This window comes from Pristiophorus japonicus, chromosome 17 (genome assembly GCF_044704955.1).
Source record: "Pristiophorus japonicus isolate sPriJap1 chromosome 17, sPriJap1.hap1, whole genome shotgun sequence".
Taxonomy (NCBI): domain Eukaryota; kingdom Metazoa; phylum Chordata; class Chondrichthyes; family Pristiophoridae; genus Pristiophorus; species Pristiophorus japonicus.
This window is the reverse complement of record NC_091993.1, coordinates 95,916,014-95,937,167: the sequence shown is the minus strand read 5'-3', so window position 1 is coordinate 95,937,167 and position 21,154 is coordinate 95,916,014. Positions and strand designations below refer to the sequence as shown.

The 21,154-nt window shown below is 41.7% G+C and overlaps 1 protein-coding gene across 1 annotated transcript; it reads right to left on the bottom strand.

Annotated features, from left to right (window-relative positions):
• Nucleotides 1–124: 124 nt before the first annotated feature.
• On the bottom strand, nt 125–20,975 carry timm17a (translocase of inner mitochondrial membrane 17 homolog A (yeast)). Its single transcript, XM_070858950.1, has 6 exons — nt 20,902–20,975; nt 16,369–16,468; nt 12,158–12,221; nt 9,986–10,114; nt 2,172–2,282; nt 125–1,264 (listed from the first exon to the last, which is right to left on the bottom strand). Exons 1-6 carry the CDS (start codon nt 20,925–20,927, stop codon nt 1,194–1,196), a joined length of 501 nt encoding a protein of 166 aa, XP_070715051.1. The 5' UTR covers nt 20,928–20,975; the 3' UTR covers nt 125–1,193.
• Nucleotides 20,976–21,154: the final 179 nt, after the last annotated feature.

Genomic DNA, 21,154 nt, shown 5'->3' with positions numbered 1-21,154 from the left:
GAATATGGGAAACATTTCAATTACACCTCCTGACAAGTCTGTCAAACCATCTGTTGACTGGATTAACCTAGCCATAAATTCCATGAATTAGAAGCTAGGAAAAAAATGAATGGATGATTCAATATTACAAATAATACTTATTTATTGAGGATACTTTTAGTCTTCTGATAGAACAATACTAAATGTAATCAGTGGCAAGACACAAAGATCATCTCATCACATTAGTATTCTTCACTGTGCCACTCTATTGCACAATTTAAACTCCTAATGGAAATTTGGTTAGGTACAATGAAGTGACAAGTTGCTTCATGCACAATTCAATACAAGGTGTTGAAGGACTGCAGCAAAGTGATATTTAAGGTTACAGCATTTGAAAACCCAGTCGTTCTAGGTCAATACAAGGGTTTTCTTATAATATTGGTACCTAAATTCTCATCTTTTACTTGTTACAGTAAAGGTAATGAGTACTATCCCCCCCCCCCCCCAATTTCTTTTTACTAATTTGAATTCATATTATAAATAGTGGCTAAAATAATGATCACACTTTATATTAACCACTATAATTTCCAATTAAGACCATGGGTCATACCAAAACATGCACAGGTCACAGCAAGTATCAAGTACCCAAAGTATTAAAATAAATTAAATCATTAAAATTCCTGCCATGTGGTAAATTTTTAATGTAATGAGGTGGAACAACTATTTCCTCAATATTTTGTGATCTTACTAGTTAAACTAAATGTCTGAAAATGTACAGTACTTCTTGGGAAGAAACTGGATGTTGAGATTATTTGCTAGATTTGAAATGACACAAAAGGGATACGATGTCAAAAGATTATCACTGTTTACAAATATATTCACCGAAGAACACTATAAAACTCAGGCACAAAAATAATCTTGGGTTACATAATAGCTGATACAAGGGCCTTCATACCTAGGTAAAATATGGCATATAACGTATATACATATATTACAAGGTTACTGGCAAAAAATCTTTTATACATTCTTAAATTTTCTACAATGCCCTTTTCTAACCACAACAACCCTGCAATAACTCACATCAACAGCCTTGAAAAATTGGTTACATATGACTACATATGAAAATGTATTCTGCACAGGATGTTCAGTGTTTTTTTTCCCCTTAATGACACTGTCTTTCAGCAATCACAAAGCTAGAGGTATTTCAATAGATGTCACTGATATTGTCTGTAGTCACCAAATGATGGAGTTTGTAGCTGAGTAGGATCATCTGCAAACTGTGGACCTACAAGGTGGGGGAGGGGGGGGGGAAAAGATACTTTGTTTAAAAAAATATACTTTTTCATATATATATTCTCTAGCTTCTCTTCAGGAACAATTGCAGAATAATCTGATCACCTGGTGTTTCACCCCACAAAATTAATTCTGAACACTTCGAATATGATCCACCACCATGGAAAAATAGGGCTTCTCATTTTTTGTGTACAGATCATACATGGTGCACGCCATGTCACATGTATTTCTGAACATCAGCTGTAAAAGGTTGGACATCCCTGACCTACAATATTTAACTTTAATGCCATTTCAATAATCCAGCTCATATTATAAATCATTCAAATAATACTAACTGTATAGTAATTTGTTTTCCAGATAATTCCTTTACTGAAAATTTCAGCTATATCTATTCCAACAGTATTTGGCCCAATTCATACAGAAAGTGCCATTTAAAGGGGTTATTAGATACCAACCAATATACATTTTTTTTTAAGTATGTATTTGGTACAAAAAGTTGCTTCCAGGTATTTCTGTTCCTCTGTACTGCAGACATCTGAAATATTATATTTGCAATAATATTGAAATTTGTGCTGGTTGTACCAAGTAATGAAACTTTCTCATCACTCCAGTCTTAGCTACAAAGGCATAACTTAATCTGGGAAACTGCACAAGTGCCAGCCAGGGCACTTGTAGGAGGAAAGACAAAGTGCCCGAGGAAAGAGCCTTAGTACACTGCTCAAATAGTCCTCGTAATGGGCTTACCGGTTCAATTATCTGTGGAAATAACCCGTCCATCCAGCCAAAGCAAAATGCTGACACACTTGAAATATATATATCTACATATTTTATTAATAATTCTTTATATATTTGTTCTTGGGGATGATGCTGGCAATGCCACATTTATATTGACAGCTTACCTGTTGGAAATTGTGTTGAAGCAAATCGTGTGAGCATTATTCCAGCTCCTTCAATCAAGGCAAGAAGTATACCTCCCATCGCAGCAGATCCCACCATTGCCATTGGACCATCTAAATGAAAATTCCCACATAATTTATAATAAATGCTCTAGAACAGTGAGAATATATCAAACCAGATTATACTGATGTTTTACAAACATTTTCTTTCTCAGAGAAATTAAACTAACATTCTTGTTTTGGTGGTTGAGGGAAATGCAGTGAACATGGACTTTCAGAAAGTCCTTAACTCGGCACCACACAGACTATTGGAATAGATTAAGGTGTATGGAATATAGAAACATAGAAAATAGGTGCAGGAGTAGGCCATTCGGCCCTTCTAGCCTGCACCGCCATTCAATGAGTTCATGGCTGAACATGCAACTTCAGTACCCCATTCCTGCTTTCTCACCATACCCCTTGATTCCCCTAGTAGTAAGGACTTCATCTAACTCCTTTTTGAATATATTTAGTGAATTGGCCTCAACAACTTTCTGTGGTAGAGAATTCCACAGGTTCACCACTCTCTGGGTGAAGAAATTCCTCCTCATCTCGGTCCTAAATGGCTTCCCCCTTATCCTTAGACTGTGTCCCCTGGTTCTGGACTTCCCCAACATTGGGAACATTCTTCCTGCATCTAACCTGTCTAACCCCGTCAGAATTTTAAACGTTTCTGAGGTCCCCTCTCATTCTTCTGAACTCCAGTGAATACAAGCCCAGTTGATCCAGTCTTTCTTGATAGGTCAGTCCCGCCATCCCGGGAATCAGTCTGGTGAACCTTCGCTGCACTCCCTCAATAGCAAGAATGTCCTTCCTCAGGTTAGGAGACCAAAACTGTACACAATACTCCAGGTGTGGCCTCACCAAGGCCCTGTACAATTGTAGCAACACCTCCCTGCCCTTGTACTCAAATCCCCTCGCTATGAAGGCCAACATGCCATTTGCTTTCTTAACCGCCTGCTGTACCTGCATGCCAACCTTCAATGACTGATGTACCATGACACCCAGGTCTCTTTGCACCTGCCCTTTTCCTAATCTGTCACCATTCAGATAATAGTCTGTCTCTCTGTTTTTACCACCAAAGTGGATAACCTCACATTTATCCACATTATACTTCATCTGCCATGCATTTGCCCACTCACCTAACCTATCCAAGTCGCTCTGCAGCCTCATAGAATCCTCCTCGCAGCTCAGACTGCCACCCAACTTAGTGTCATCCGCAAATTTGGAGATACTACATTTAATCCCCTCGTCTAAATCATTAATGTACAGTGTAAACAGCTGGGGCCCCAGCACAGAACCTTGCGGTACCCCACTAGTCACTGCCTGCCATTCTGAAAAGTCCCCATTTACTCCTACTCTTTGCTTCCTGTCTGACAACCAGTTCTCAATCCATGTCAGCACACTACCCCCAATCCCATGTGCTTTAACTTTGCACATTAATCTCTTGTGTGGGACCTTGTCGAAAGCCTTCTGAAAGTCCAAATATACCACATCAACTGGTTCTCCCTTGTCCACTCTACTGGAAACATCCTCAAAAAATTCCAGAAGATTTGTCAAGCATGATTTCCCTTCCACAAATCCATGCTGACTTGGACCTATCATATTACCTCTTTCTAAATGCACTGCAATGACATCCTTAATAATTGATTCCATCATTTTACCCACTACCGATGTCAGGCTGACCGGTCTGTAATTCCCTGTTTTCTCTCTCCCTCCTTTTTAAAAAAGTGGGGTTACATTGGCTACCCTCCACTCCATAGGAACTGATCCAGAGTCAATGGAATGTTGGAAAATGACTGTCAATGCATCCACTATTTCCAAGGCCACCTCCTTAAGTACTCTGGGATGCAGTCCATCAGGCCCTGGGGATTTATCGGCCTTCAATCCCATCAATTTCCCCAACACAATTTCCCGACTAATAAGGATTTCCCTCAGTTCCTCCTCCTTACTAGACCCTCCGACCCCTTTTATATCCGGAAGGTTGTTTGTGTCCTCCTCAGTGAATACCGAACCAAAGTACTTGTTCAATTGGTCCGCCATTTCTTTGTTCCCCGTTATGACTTCCCCTGATTCTGACTGCAGGGGACCTACGTTTGTCTTTACTAACCTTTTTCTCTTTACATATCTATAGAAACTTTTGCAATCCGTCTTAATGTTCCCTGCAAGCTTCTTCTCGTACTCCATTTTCCCTGCCCTAATCAAACCCTTTGTCCTCCTCTGCTGAGTTCTAAATTTCTCCCAGTCCCCGGGTTCTCTGCTATTTCTGGCCAATTTGTATGCCACTTCCTTGGCTTTAATGCTATCCCTGATTTCCCTTGATAGCCACGGTTGAGCCACCTTCCCTTTTTTATTTTTACGACAGACAGGAATGTACAATTGTTGTAGTTCATCCATGCGGTCTCTAAATGTCTGCCATTGCCCATCCACAGTCAACCCCTTCAGTATCATTCGCCAATCTATCCTAGCCAATTCACGCCTCATACCTTCAAAGTTACCCTTCTTTAAGTTCTGGACCATGGTCTCTGAATTAACTGTTTCATTCTCCATCCTAATGCAGAATTCCACCATATTATGGTCACTCTTCCCCAAGGGGCCTCGCACAACGAGATTGCTAATTAATCCTCTCTCATTACACAACACCCAGTCTAAGATGGCCTCCCCCCTAGTTGGTTCCTCGACATATTGGTCTAAAAAACCATCCCTTATGCACTCCAGGAAATCCTCCTCTACCGTATTGCTTCCAGTTTGGTTAACCCAATCTATGTGCATATTAAAGTCACCCATTATAACTGCTGCACCTTTATTGCACGCACCTCTAATTTCATGTTTGATGCCCTCCCCAACATCACTACTACTGTTTGGAGGTCTGTACACAACTCCCACTAACGTTTTTTGTCCTTTGGTATTCTGCAGCTCTACCCATATAGATTCCACATCATACAAGCTAATGTCCTTCAGAACTATTGCCTTAATTTGCTCCTTAACCAGCAATGCTACCCCACCTCCTTTTCCTTTTATTCTATCTTTCCTGAATGTTGAATACTCCTGGATGTTGAGTTCCCAGCCTGATCATCCTGGAGCCACGTCTCAGTAATCCCAATTACATCATATTTGTTAACATCTATTTGCACAGTTAATTCATCCACTTTATTGCGGAATTAGGGAAAGGGTAATAAATTGGATTTAAAAACTGGTTAGAAGGGAGGAATCAGAGTATGAGTTGAGCAATTTCTGAGAATGTTTGGAAGTGGAAAGCTGTGTTCCCCAAGATTTTGTTCTGGGACTACATCAATGATTTGGATACAGGGTGAGCTGGTGTCCAAATTTGCAGGCAATACTAAAACAGGATACATAGTAAATAACTCTGAGGACCAAATGAGGCTTCATAGGGATACAGATGAAATGATGGAAAAGGAATTCAATGTCAGCAAGTGTGAGGTGTTACATTATTCAAAAAAGTAATACAGGTAGAGTGAACAAAATCCAGAAACCTCGGAACTGAGGCCGTTCCGGATTTTGGAACGTTTTCCCAATGTCCCGAATCTGGAAACGCCTGTTTCAACAGCCCCGGCTCTTTCCAATCTGTGTGTGGGGATGGATACTAGTCCTTCCATCCCCACACAGGTAACTGACACTGAACCCCCCCCCCCCCCAGGGGAAAATCTGTTTTCATATTCATTTTGTATCCATTGTGAGGAAATTGCTGAGCGGGGAAGAGGTCCAGGGGGAGGGTCCGGGCAGCAGGGGAAGCGAAGGAGTCCGGCAGCTCTGGATTTCAGAACATTTTCCGGATTCCGGATGACCCCACCACAGATCGCCCTGGTGCCTGGAATAGTACGAGCTTCGGAACTCTGGATTTCGGATGCTCAACCTGTACTTTTAACTGGAGAACGTTGGATGATGTGGAAGAGGAGATTTGGGGGTTCAGATTTTCAAGACATTAAAAGCAGCATCTCAAGTGGATAAAGACATTAAAAAATCTAATGGAATATGGTTTTATGGCAAGAGATATAGGGCTAGAAATTAATTTTTTAGCAAAAATACCGCTTTCACTTTGCTACCGCTACGAGACCTAAATTCAAGCTTCAATTTGTGCAGCGGTAAAAATCGCCGTTGTAAACCGCAAATTCTCTGCAACTTTACTCCGAGGCCGATACCACTGCGAGAGGCGCCTTTTGGAGGGGGGAACCCCCCCCCCCCCAAAAAAAAATTGCAACAAACAATTAAAAAAAAAATCATAAAACATTCACAAGACACTTAACTATCGAATCGCTGAAAAAGAATTAAAAAATAAAAACTTTAACCTACCTTTTTTGCAAGTCTTCATCCATACCGCTGCAACACAGCTTTTACCTGCCAATATTTCTTGCGCTAAATACGAGTTCGCGCCGAGCCAAATTTTTGGCTAAAGCGATATTTCGAGTCTTGCACGGCAGCGGTCCGCTCCCCAGTGGTACTTAACCACCACTGCCGCAAGACATGGGAATTTCTCGCTGACTTTTTTTTGCCAAAATCGGTGAAAAAACAGTCGCAAGGTTGGCAAATTTTTAGCCCATAGAATATAAAAATCAAGATTTAATGGTGAATCTATATAAAACTTTAATAAGACTATTTAAGTTGAAGTCCTACATTCAGTTTTTGCCTCTATAGGAGAGATGCCAAGAGGGTACAGGGTATACTCACTAGGATGTTGCCCGCTGAGAAAATATAATTATAAAGACTTGAAAAATTTGGGCTGTTTTCATTAGAAAAAGGAGATAATAGGGTAATTTGATAGGTGTTTAAAATGATGAAGGAATAGGACAGAGTAAATAAAAATATGCTATTTCCAAAGTTGATGGGCTTAGAACGAGGGGATATAGATACAAGATTAAATGTAAAGAGTTAGGACCGAGAGCAGAAGAAATTTGTATGGCTGCAGAATGCGCTACCAAAGTTAGTGACTGAACCAGAGACCATGCCAGCTTTTAAGAATAGGTTAGATAGATGGATGAAGCAAAGAGGGATAAAGGCAAATGGGAACAGGGCAGACACATAGGATTACGACTATGCTGGTGTGAAGGATAAATACAAACGCAGACTGGTTGGACTGATTAACCTGTTTTAGTGTTGTAACTTCTATGTAATTACAGGTACTTACACTGACTGGGGTAATCAGTGGTGATTGAATGGCTGATATACTCAGATTATAATTTTAAAATTGTTAAAAAACATTCATCCTGAACGCAACATATTTTTGTGCTTGGATGCATAGGTGATTTGAAGCAAACGACTCACAGATTATCACCTGGAATTGAATAGAACCACAAACCTCTAATCTAAAACATTTTTATAAAAAGTTTATGAAGCTCCCTCATTCCTTTCTTGAGCTGGATCTAGTAAACCAATACATTTCCAAGCAACTTGCTCCAAAGTTATTAGAATGGGACTAATTTAAATAAAAAAACATATCCTAAAACAATCTAGGACAAAGTTCCTCAGCTCTAAAAACTATTTTAATAATGTGTAATGCTTCCTTTTTAATGAAATTCCAACTAATTTTACTGTTGGAACAAGATGCAAACACAACTGAACCAAAAGGTTCTCGTTTGTTCTAATACTAATAAAAACACAATCCTGATTTTCCATTATCACAGTATTTTGCTGCTGGAAAACTGCTTGAACAAGATTTTTTTTTTTAAAGAAGTGAAGTAGACAATATTTTCATTGGTTTTCTGTTCTGTCCCTGAGAAGAGTTCATGAATTCAAGGTTTCAGTGCAGTTAAAAATAAACGGATAATGTTGTTGTAATATATCTTCAATGAACGTTTCACAGTATGGCCATATCCTAGAGCATTCATAAGCTCTATATCTTACACTTATTATTATTCTTAAACAACTTGTATTTATATAGTAAAACATCCCAAGGTGCTTCACAGGAGTATTAAGACAAAAAAATGTTTTTAAAACGTTAAAATAGATTTCATGAAACTTTGGTACAGCTTTTATAGATTTTTTGAACTTTAAAAACAATAGATTTTATAGAGGAATCAAAACAATGGAAATAATCTCTATAACTATTCCAATATAGAGATCTATCCTCCAGATTCCAACTAGTAACTAATATGGTGCTACACGCCAAATTAAGGATCAGAATATAATCCCTCCCAAACTGCATCCACCAATATGCAATTAAAAACCATCAGATTGGTAAAATGGCTTTGAAAGAACACCGCAACATGTGGAAAGAGTAGTACGACAGCAACTTGCAAAGTTCAGATTCCCTTACTGGCAGGGCAGCATAAAAGTAAGATTCACAGTGGCAGACTGCTGTTAAGTCAAGGTAATCGCATTTAAAGTCAATTATAACAATATAAGAAATAGGAGTAGGAATAGGCCACCTGGCCCCTCGAACCTGCTCCGCCATTCAATAAGATCATGGCTGATCTGATCATGGGCTCAGCTCCACTTCTCGGCCTGCTCCCCATTACCCTTTACACACGTATTGCTCAAAAATCTGTCTATCTTCATCTTAAATATATTCAATGACCCAGCCTGTACAGCTCTCTGGGGCAGAGAATTCCAGATTTACAGCCCTCAGAAGAAATTCCTCCTCATCTCAGTTTTAAATGGGTAACCCCTTATTATACAGCAAAAAAAAACTTTGCCTAAAGAACATCCATGATGTTTACAATATACATAGATGACCAGAGGAGGGGACAGAGTGTAACAAAATTTGCAGATGACACTAAGATTAGTGGGAAAGCGGGTAGTGTAGAGGACTCAGAGAGGCTGCAAGGAGATTTGGATAGGTTAAGCGAATGGGCTAAGGTTTGGCAGATGGAATACAATGTCGGAAAGTGTGAGGTCATCCACCTTGGGAAAAAAAAACAGTAAAAGGGAATATTATTTGAATGGGGAGAAATTACAACATGCTGTGGTGCAGAGGGACCTGGGGGTCCTTGTGCATGAATCCCAAAAGGTTAGTTTGCAGATGCAGCAGGTAATCAGGAAGGCAAATGGAATGTTGGCCTTCATTGCGAAAGGGATGGAGTACAAAAGCAGGGAGGTCTTGCTGCAACTGTATAAGGTATTGGTAAGGCCGCACCTGGAGTACTGCGTGCAGTTTTGGTCACCTTACTTAAGGAAGGATATGCTAGCTTTGGAAGGGGTACAGAGACGATTCACTAGGCTGATTCCAGAAATGAGAGGGTTACCTTATGATGATAGATTGAGTAGACTGGGTCTTTACTCCTTGGAGTTCAGAAGGATGAGGGGTGATCTTATAGAAACATTTAAAATCATGAAAGGGATAGACAAGATAGAGGCAGAGAGGTTGTTTCCATTGGTGGGGGAGACTAGAACTAGGGGGCACAGCCTCAAAATACGGAGGAGCCAATTTAAAACCGAGTTGACAAAGAATTTCTTCTCCCAGAGGGTTGTGAATCTGTGGAATTCTCTGCCCAAGGAAGCAGTTGAGGCTGGCTCATTGAATGTTTTCAAGTCAAAGATAGATAGATTTTTAAGCAATAAGGGAATTAAGGGTTACGGGGAGAGGGCGGGTAAGTGGAGCCGAGTCCACGACCAGATCAGCCATGATCTTATTGAATGGCGGAGCAGGCTCGAGGGGCTAGATGGCCTACTCCTGTTCCTAATTCTTATGTTCTTATGTTCTTATGATCCTACAGCCTCTTAGGATTATGCTATTTTTTTCCCAATACTACTATTAACTTGTTGCATACCAAGTAGAGACATCACACTGACTGACTTGTAAATATGCAGTTTGTTTCACTTACTTCTTGCAGCTAATATGGCTCCTGTCATGGCTCCACTGGTTATAGAATTCCACGGATCTTCTTTACCTCTGACCTTCACTAAGCCACAGTCAATCATTGAAAATAGTCCACCCCATATGGCAAAGCTTCCTAAAAACATTTTTAAAAAGTGAGCACGGGAGATTGTTAGCCACTTAACATAAATTGGTCTAAAATTACTTCAGACTTTTCAGCAGCAGAAAATTGAAAAATTCAATTGCCAGGCATATAATTATAACCACAGTGAATGCTTACACCCACAGATTGAGGAAGTTATTCATCCAATAGTGAAGTAAAACAGTAGTATTTAGTGTACAAAAAAAATTGGTAACTACATAAAACCCTTGACATCCTATGGCCAGATCTCAATGAAGCAGAGATGGGTTAAGAATTAGTTATAATAGTTTGTAATATTAATTTATCGCATCAATTTGGTTACATTATTAAGCAATGATAATGCTTCACAAAAAAGCCTTTTTCCCTCCAATCAGGAGGTTGTCTTCCTTCTGAACTTTTTCTGGTGCTTGACAGGCATTAGCAAATGTAACAAATTCCTGAAATAGTGTAACTCAGTATATTAAAGCTGTTCCGCCCAGGTCAGGTTAAAAGAAGCAACATTAGTTGGTCCCACTTAGGATTATCAGCAATGAATATACTACTGCTGTAGCCCAGAATATTGACAGCTCTAGAAGATGGTAACAAATACTTTGTAGTGGAATAGCCCTAGCCGGTCTCATTCAAACTTTGATTTCTGTTGCTAGTACGGGAAAATATAAAGTGGAGGCATAGTCACTGGGGAAAGCTCTATTTAATTGATGCTGTCAACGAAACTCACAGTAAGAAAAATAAATATTTTTACCAATTTTGCACAAACTAAAGCTTCTGCTTGAGATCAACAAACAAAATGACCTGCTTAATTCCAACGATGCTACATGCTGAAGATTACTATGAATTTCGCTAACCGTCAATCGTAATAACTGGATAGAACTTGCAATTATATGGTGCCTTTGCAGAACCCCTGCAAGTGTTTCACAATCAATTCATTACTTTTGAAGTACCGTGAGCTGTCATGTCGGCAAAAGTGGCTTCCGATTTGCACATTGATGCAAGGTACATTAAAGAACAAATGGGATGAATAAACAACCAATTTATTTTAGTGGTGTGGATTGAGAGAAATGTTAGCCAGAACACTGGGTGAACTCCCTACTCTTCTTCAAGTTCATCTTTTACATTCACTTAAACATTCAGATGAGATCTCAGTTTACCTGCTCATCCAAAAGATGGCATCTCTGACAACAGAGCACTCACTCAGAAGCATCACCCTAGATTATATGCTCAAACTTTGATGTGGGGCATAAACTCAACACATTCTGACTCAGGTAAGAGCATTACAAATTAAGCCACACCGACAAAACAATGTTTCTGTTGCTATAATTTATTAAATGGTTTGTACTCCCATAACATAGTAAAATAATTTAATAACTGCCTTCCACCCTATCACAAGCCTTCCCTTTTGTTCCTTCTTCCCCTCCCCTTTCAGTGCTCCTTGAATCTGTTCTTTTCAAACATTCGCCAGTTCTGACGAACGGTCGTCGACCTGAAACATTAACTCTGTTTTTCTCTCCACAGATGCTGCCTGACCCGCTGAGATTTCCAGCATTTTGTGTTTTTATTTAATAACTAAAACTAGTTTTTGAAAGCCTTACAGAATCCATTTTTCTACAAACTTTGCCACTGTGGATAAAATAAGTTTTCACAAGGCTCAGGAACCCCTCATTTACTAGAAAGACTTCTAAACCAGGCCATTGTTGGATAAGGTAGATTTTTTTTCCCTGCCCCAAGGTGTCTCAGTGCCCACCTTGCCACTCCAATTAAGCAAGTGTGTTCTGCCTGGGATTACATCATGTTTCATAGTTCAATAGCCTGGAAGTGTAAAAGGAAGTCTTCTTTACACTCCTATGTTACAGCTTAGATTCCTAACACAACTCAGCATTCAGCCACAAGTTTGGTAGGTTTGCTAATTGTTAGTCATGCATTGACTTCTTCTGTCTTGTGAGAACCAACGTGATTCAAAAGACAAACTATTACAGCTGGGTCTTTAATTTTAGAAATGCAATGGTAATTTATAATGCGGTACAAATACAACTAACATACCTCCCAATTGTGGAGCTCTGGTCTTAACTGCTGTCAGACTTCCGCGAAATCTATGACTCATTCCCTGTTTTTAAACATAAAAAAATGTAGGCTTAGTAGTGCTTGAAAGCATGCAACAGGCTTTGATGAAAGAAATGTAAGCAAATGCAAAAGTACCTTTAAAATTATATTGTAAAGGCACTTAGTAATAACAGTGCTACTCACTCAAAGTCAAAATAAGTTAGAATAGTTATATATATATTTAATCAGAGCATTTTAACCACAGTATGGGTCACTCTCTACTTTTGTGCTTGTATGCATACTTGTGGAAAACTCAAACCAAGACTACATCTATAATTCACCCAATCTGCATGGAATCAATAGACTCCTACATATGCACAACATACCAAAAATCTTATTATTTCTAATTAGTAGCATCTTAGGAAATTAATATTTTCTGACATAACACATGCAGAAAAACAACTTGCATTCAAATAACACTTTTAACCAAAGTGCACAAGGAAAATCAGATGCTGAGCCAAAGAAGAGATGAGATAGATCTGAAAAGAGGAACAAATCAGTGGAAAGAGAATACAAGAGCATGGTTTGTACGCAGCCCCTTTAACGGGCTGCAGAGCCCATTCAAATTTCTGCTCGTGAAATTTTTCCATTCAAATGCCAGTGAGCAACCTGTGCAGGACATCCAGATCGCTGTGCAGTCATGCAGTGTAATGGGAATATTGCATGGGGGCCACAGCACCTGAAGGCATGGATATCAATGCTGGGACAAAGAGATAGGGTATGTCAGAGTCAAAGAAACAGTGCATTCAGGGGGAGAGAGAGTGGGTAGGGCTGGAGACAGTTATAGAAATAAGAACATAACACAAGAAATAGGAGCATGAGTGGGCCTTACAGCCCTTCGAGCCTGCTCCGCCATTCAATAAGATTATGGCTGATCTTCGATCTCAACTCCACTTTCCCGAAAATAAGGAGGGTGTGGCCATGGAGGGATTTATAAACACGAATTTAAGACGGGAAAGAGGGAAAAACTAGGTAACTATCGACTTGACAGTTGAACATCAATTGTGGTGAAGTTACTGGAATCTATTGGCATGTGAACAAGTATCAACTAATCAAAGAGAGTATGGATCTGTGAAGGGTAGGTAATGTCTGTCTCATCTAGTTGATTTTTTTTTGAAAAGGACACTTGTATGGTGGATAGGGGAGAGACTATGAATGTTATTTATATGGACTTCCAGAAGGCACTTGATAAGGTTCCGCACAAGAGATTAGCAAAAATGGGAGCGCACAGAATTGGAAGTATCCTTGTGACATGGGCTGATAATTGGTTGGGAAGTAGGAGACAGATTCGGGAAAATGGGAAAGCGCCGATTGTCAGGATGCAACAACTGGTGTTTCCGGTACTGGAGTCTCAGCTTTTAACTATATATATATTACTGACTTGGATGAAGAAAGAGTGTGTTGTATATCCAAGTTTACAGATGATACTCGGGTTGGAAGTCACAGTATGTTGTGTGGTTGGCAGCAGGAAGTTACAAAGGGACATAGACAAACTAAGTGAGTGGAAGAACTATGACAGATGGAGTTCAATGTGGGGTAAGTGTGCAGTCACCCACTTAGAATCCGAGAATGACAAATCATAATACTGTCTTAAATAGCGAGGGGCTAGGAGATGTGGAGGAGCAAAGGGATTTAGGTGTCCATGTATACAAATCACTACAGTGCACAGGTACAAAAAGTAATCAAAAGGCTAATGGAATGTTTCAAGAGGGTTGGAATGTGAGGAACTGATGCTTCAGTTGTACAAAGCCTTGGTCAGACCCCTATCTCACGTACTATGTACAGTTTTGGGCATGGAACCTCAGGAAAGATATACTGCCCTTGGAACGGGGAAGGGGTACAATGCAGATTCACCAGAATTATACCAGGGCCTAAAAGGCTAAGGACAGGTTGCATAACTTTGATTTGTATTCCCTTGAATTTAGAAATTGAGGTCTTTAAATTGAGAAAAGAATGCGACAAGGTCGATAAAGAGAAACAAAACCTTGCATTTATATAGCGCCTCACCCATGATAAACGTCTCAAGGCGCTTCACGGGAGCACTATCAAACAAAATTTGACAAAACCACACAAGGAGACATTGGGCCGGATTTTTGGCTTTTGGGGTTTTTCGGCAAACGGTAGCGATACGTGAAAATTAATATTTATGTTACGCTACCGTTTTTAGGTCGAACATTTGACCTTTACGTCTGCGCCAGGAAAGGGGGGGGGGGGGGCAAATGCACGAGGATTCGTGGTGCAAATACACGAGTTGCGCCAAATTTAGACCGGGGCTGGGAGCGCTGCGAGAGGAGCCTTGGGAGAGGGGGGAAAAAAATTCAAAAAATGTTCACAAAATCCTTAACCATCGAATCGCTGGAAAAAAAACTTTTAACTGACCTTTTTTGCAGGTTTTCATACTTACCGCTGTTAGCAGGTTTGCACCGACAGGTTTGACCTGTTGCTATTCTGGCCGTGGTATGCAGGGTCGTGAGAGCCAAAAGTCCGACGCAAACGCAATCCACATCGTTGCACCTCTCCCCACCACCGCTGCAAGCAGGTACTCAGGATCCCGCCCGAACTTTGCAACTGGGTTTTCATGGCAGAGGGTCAAATCGCAGTGGAAACCCGGTCGCAAACCTCTCGAAAATCCGGCCCAAGAGGACAGATGACCAAAATCTTGGTTAAAGAAGTAGGTTTTAAGGAGCGTCTTTAAAAAGGAGAGGTAGAGAGGACGGACTGGTTTAAGGAGGGAATTTCAGAGTTTACGGGCTAGGTAGCTGAATGCATGATGGAGCGCTTAAAATCGGGGTTGTGCAAATGGCCAGAATTCAAGGAGTGCAGAAATCTCGGAGGGTTGTAGGGCTGGAGGAGATTACAGAGATACGGAGGGGTAAAGCCATGGAGGGATTTGAAAACAAGGATGAGAATTTTAAAATCGAGGCGTTGCCAGACGGGGAGCCGATGTCGGTTAGCAAGCACAAGGCTGATGAGCATTGGAATAGTCAAGTCGAGAGGTAACAAAGGCATGGATGAGGGTTTCAGCAAATGAGCGGAGGCGGGGTGGAGTTGAGTAATACTATGGAGGCGGTTTTGGTGATGGAGCGGATATGTGGTCTAAAGCTCACCTCGGGGTGAAATACGACTCTAAGGTTGTGAATGGTCTGGTTCAGCCTCAGACAGTTGAGAGGGATGGAGTTTGCGGCAGGGTCCAAAGACAATGGCTTCAGTCTTCCAAATATTTAGTCGGAGGAAAATTCTGCTCATCCACTCCTGGATGTCAGCCAAGCAGTGTGACAAATCAGCGATAGTGGAGGGAGTCGAGAGTGGTGGTGATGAAGTAGAACCGAGTGCCGTCAGCGTACATGTTGAACCTGACATTATGTTTACGAATGATGTCACCAAGGGGCAGCATGTAGCCAAGAAACAGGAGGGGTGGGGGGGAGGGGTCAAGGATAGATCCTTGGTGGACTCCAGAGCCGAGGGTACAGGAGCAGGAAGAGAAGCCACTGCAGATGCCTCTGGTAGGGAAATCCAGAAAAAGTGGGTATCATCTTAAAATTAGAGCAAGGCCATTTGGGAAGGAAATCAGGAATCATGTGTCATGCAACAAGTAGTGGAAATCTGGAACTCATTCCCCCAAAAGTCTGCGGATATTGAGTCAATTGAAATTTAAGACCAAGATCGTTAAATTTTTGTTGGGTAAGGGGATTAGTGATATGGAACAAAGGCGGATAAATGGAGCTCAGGGACAGATCAGCCATGATCTGACAGAATGACAGAACAGGCTTGAGGAGCTGAATGGCTAACTGCAGTTCCTATGTGATGGGAAAGCTGGACTTGGTTCAGGGTAGGAACTGGGCAGCAGAGTTTTGGATGAGCTGAAATTTAGAGAGAGTGTGGATGATGGAAGGTCAGCACTGGAGTAATTAAGTCTGGTGATAATGAAGGCAATAATAGAATGGAGTGTGAAGAGGGAAGAATGGTCAAAAATAAAGTTCCCTTTCTCAGCTCAAGATACATTGCACATCGAAATTAACACTCTGGCATTACATGTCATGCACCAGGAGAATTACAAATCATGGCTAAGAGACTGTATAAAATAACTGAACATTTTTAAGTCACAAAAATCAATATACTATAATTTTAATCAGGGTTGTGAAATGACTTACCACTGGAGCATTCCTGAAGCCTTTAATAGACTGAAATATTCCACCACCAATGGCACCCATTGTAAAGGCACCACCACAGTCATCAACTATCCTCCAAGGGCTAACAAGAAAGAAAATATACTTTACTTACGATGTTGCGTATACATAATATACCGTGGCCCTGTTAGCTGCCCAACCAAGGAAGAAAGGGAAAATCAGACTAACATAGCTATTCACCATTAACTCCTGATGGCCATTTCTTGTGAAGCTGTTCTAATGGTAGCCATGCAGAAATCAGCAGGCCCACCCCCTGATCAACTTATAGTTTTACCACAACGGACACTACTTTTACAAAAAAAAGGTGCTCCACAAAAGGATACTTGTAATGTTGCAGCAAACCACCATAATATGAGACATATTTTCCTGGAAACTTATTCCACTGAAAAAAGGTGAAAACAATTACAATGTCATTTGTTCTTGGTTAAATTAGTTGATCAATTTTTTGCTTTGCATGTCAACAGTAGGATTTTCTCAGTCCATTAAACAGACCATTTTGTTGCAGAGTACATCTAACCCAACTTCACTTGTAATACGTGCCATGGCTGATCTCAAACAGTACAGGAATTATGACAAAAACTACTATTTTTATGTAGTTACTTTCAGTAAATTTGCTCAATTACTAAACCAGCTCTGGAATCCATAAGGATTAAGAATGTGCATTTTCACAGGTAACATGGATGCTGTGCAATCAGCAAGGTCCCATGAAATCAAACCTCACAAAACACAAGAACATAAGAAATAGGAACAGGAGTAGGCCATAAGGCCACTCGAGCCTGCTCTGCCATTCAATAAGATCATGGCTGATCCGATCATGGACTCAGCTCCACTTCCCTGCTCGCTCCCCATAACCCCTTATCGTTTAAGAAACTATTTCTGTCTTAAATTTATTTAATGTCCCAGCTTCCACAGCTCTCTGAGGCAGTGAATTTCACAGATTCACAACCCTCAGAGAAGAAATTTCTCATCTCAGTTCTAAATGGGCAGCCCCTTATTCTAAGATCATGCCCTCTAGTTCTAGTCTCTCCCACCAGTGGAAATATCCTCTCTGCATCCACCCCTCATAATCTTATACGTTTCAAAAAGATCACCTCTCATTCTTCTGAATTCCAATGAGTAGAGGCCCAACCTACTCAACCTTTCCTCATAAGTCAACCCCCTCATCCCCGGGATCAACCTAGTGAACCTTCTCTGAACTGCCTCCACAGCAAGTATATATTTTCAGAAATATGGAAACCAAAACTGCCGCAATATTCCAGGTGTGGCCTCACCAATACCCTGTACAGCTGTAACAAGACTTCCCTGCTTTTATATTCCATCCCCTTTGCAATAAAGGCCAAGATTCCATTGGCCTTCTTGATCACTTGCTGTACCTGCGTACCATCCCCCTGTGTTTCATGAACAAGTACCCCCAGATCCCGCTGTACTATGGCACTTTGCAATCTTTCTTCATTTAAATAATAACTTGCTCTTTGATTTTTTTCTGCCAAGGTGCATGACCTCACATTTTCCAACATTATACTGCATCTGCCAAATTCTTGCCCACTCACTTAGCCTGTCTGTGTCCTCCTGCAGCCTCTATGTCCTCCTCACACATTGTCCTTCCTCCCATCTTTGTATCGTCAGCAAATTTGGCTACGTTACACTCAGTCCCCTCTTCCACGTCGTTAATATAGATTGTAAATAGTTGGGGTCCCAGCACTGATCCCTGCGGCAATCCACTCGTTACTGATTGCCAACCAGAGAATGAACCATTTATCCCGACTCTCTGGCTGACAAACAGAAAACAATCTTCTATCCATGCTAATATATTACCCCCAACCCCATGAACTTTTATCTTGTGCAGTAACCTTTTATGTGGCACCTTGTCAAATGCCTTCTGGAAGTCCAAACACACCACATCCACTGGTTCCCCTTTATCCACCCTATTCGTTACATCCTCAAAGAATTGCAGCAAATTTGTCAAACATGACTTCCCCTTCACAAATCCATGTTGACTTTGCCGAACCAAATTTTGCTTATCCAAATGTCCTGTTACTGCTTCTTTAATAATGAACTCCAACATTTTCCCAACCACAGATGTTAGGCTAACTGGTCTATAGTTTCCTGCTTTTTGTCTGCCTCCTTTTTTGAATAGGGGCATTACATTTGCAGTTTTCCAATGTGCTGGGATCTCCCCAGAATCCAGGAATTTTGGTAAATTACAACCAATGCATCCACAATCCCTGCCGTTACTTCTCTTAAGACCCTAGGATACAAGCCATCAAGTCCAGGCGATTTGTCTGCCTTTAGTCCCATTATCTTACTGAGCACCGCCTCCTTAGTGATAGCGTTGGGTTAAGTTCCCCCCCCCACCATAGCCCCTTGACTATCCACTGTTGGAATATTGTTAGTGTCCTTTACCATAAAAAACTGATACAAAACACTTGTTTAGAGTTTCTGCCATCTCTATGTTCCCCATTACTAATTCCCTGGTCTCATCCTCTAAGGGACCAACATTTACTTTAGCCACTCTTTTCCTTTTTATATACCTATATAAACTCTTACCATCTGTTTTTATATTTTGTGCTAGTTTACTTTCATAGTCTATCTTCCCTTTATTAATCATTTTTTGAGTCATTCTTTGCTGGCTTTTAAAAGCTTCCCAATCTTCTGTCCTCCCACTAATTTTGGCCACTTTCTATGCCCTTGTTTTTAAAATCAGATACTGTCCTTTATTTCTTTAGTTAGCCACGGATGGCTTTCTTTTCTCTTGCACCCTTTCCTCCTTACTGGAATATATTTTTGAAAGTTGTGAAATATCTCTAAATGTACACCACTGTTCATCAATCGTCCCACACTTCAATCTGTTTTCCCAGTCCACTTTAGCCAACTCTGCCCTCATACCTTCATAGTCTCCTTTATTTAGGCTTAGTACGCTGGTTAGAGATCCAACTTTCTCACCCTCCATCTGAATTTGAAACTCAATCATGCTATGATCATTCATTCCAAGGGGATCCTTTACTAGGAGATTGTTTATTAATCATATCTCATTACACAGGACCAGATCTAGGATAGTCTGCCCCCTGGTTGGTTCCGTTACATACTGCTCAAGGAACCCGTCCCTTGTGCACTCTATGAACTCTTCCTCAAGGCTACCCTGACCAATTTGATTTGTCCAATCAATATGGAGGTTAAAATCACCCATGATTATTGCGGTTCCCTTTTTACAAGCCCCCACAAAACCTTTAATATCAAAAATTCAATACTAAAATCATTCATCAGCAGGAGCTTTAACAGATGTCCCGCCACATCAATCAGAAAATTGTTCGCAAAGGATAAAATGCAGTAAGCAAATGCCAAACATTTTGCGCACAAGATCCCACAAACATAAATATCAGGTTAATCTGATTTTCGTGTCACAGGTTGAAGGAGAAATGTTGGCCAGATTACCTTACTCTTCTACCAATACCATGAGATCTTATAATATCCATCTGAATCAGTGGAACCTCAGTTTAATGTTACAAAGGACAGCATCTCTGACAGTGCAGCACTCCTTCAGCATTGCACAGCATCAGCCTAGGGTTCTGTGCTCAAATCCTGAAGTGGGCTCGAACCCACAACCTTCCAAAGTGTTACCAACAAGCCAAGCTGACACTTCCCATTCAGGATTCCCTCCAGACGGAGGTCAGCTTGTTGTGTGCAAAAAGTCTTCTCTGACCAGGCAAAGACCATGAAAAACACACAACCAACCCCATGTTCCCCAGTGACCTTTGGAGGGGGAGGTGGCTCCCCTAGCGCAGGCACACTAGTCAGTGTGGCTGAAAACAGGGAGCATAAGCAGCCAGCACACCATAAATGACGATCACACTTCCTTTTCTCTCTCTCCCGCCCCCCAAAACAAAAACAGCCCCTAGAGCCATGATACTCACAAGAGCCTTCCCTCCTGGATCTTCCACTCCTCCCCAGATCACGACACTCTCCCCAATATATCTCCCCCGCAGGCCAGAAACTTCTCAGTGTCCCCCACCCCAAGGTCAGGACACTTCTCCTACAAAGCCATCGCCCCCTCCAAAGGTCAGGACACTCCCCAATATAAATTCCTTGCCACAGCCCCCACCCCACAGAGCCCAGACACTCAACCCTCCACGAACCCTAACCCCTCCCCAGGCCAAGGCACTCACTGCCCAGCATAGCTTCGCCACAGGCTTGGACACTTGTAGACCTCCCACCCACCCCGGGCCAGATCTCACTCCTATCCCCACCCCACCCCCCGGGCCCCGACACTCGCTCCCCTGTCCCAGGCAGTCATGTCCCAACACTCCTCCTCTCCCCAGCCCCAGGCCTCGGGCCGACACTCGCTCCATCGGGAAGGTCAGAGACACGCGCGGTGCCTTTGCCCAGCGGCAGACCGGAGCTGCACTATCGGTTGCTCGATGCCACAGCGGCCCCCAGCCGGCCTCTCCCCGCTCCGACGGCGGACCCGGCCTCCTCCAACGGTCGCACGGACCGGCTCACCAGGGCTCGCGCGCGTACTCCTCCATCTTCCTCAGTGACGTGACCCCGCTCCCAGTGACGTGGCACCCGGAACGCAGGCGCCGCGCCAGTGTCATTAGGGCGCATGTGCAGAAGTGTTGCAATTGGGCTCGCTGCTGCCTTGTGTCCTTGCGTGTGATTTAGGGTATTCTGCTCGGTGCAGAGAAAATCCATAAGGATTCTTGGTATTTTTCAATGTGGGCATTTGGAATAGTTTTCTCAGCTATTTTATTCT

Coding starts and splice junctions, on each gene's coding strand:
- timm17a (XM_070858950.1), bottom strand. CDS start 20,927: ATGGAGGAGTACGCGCGCGAGCCCTG. Junction 16,469..20,901: donor GAGTACGCGCGCGAGCCCTG/GTGAGCCGGTCC, acceptor CTTTCTTGTTAG/CCCTTGGAGGATAGTTGATG. Junction 12,222..16,368: donor GCTTCAGGAATGCTCCAGTG/GTAAGTCATTTC, acceptor GTTTAAAAACAG/GGAATGAGTCATAGATTTCG.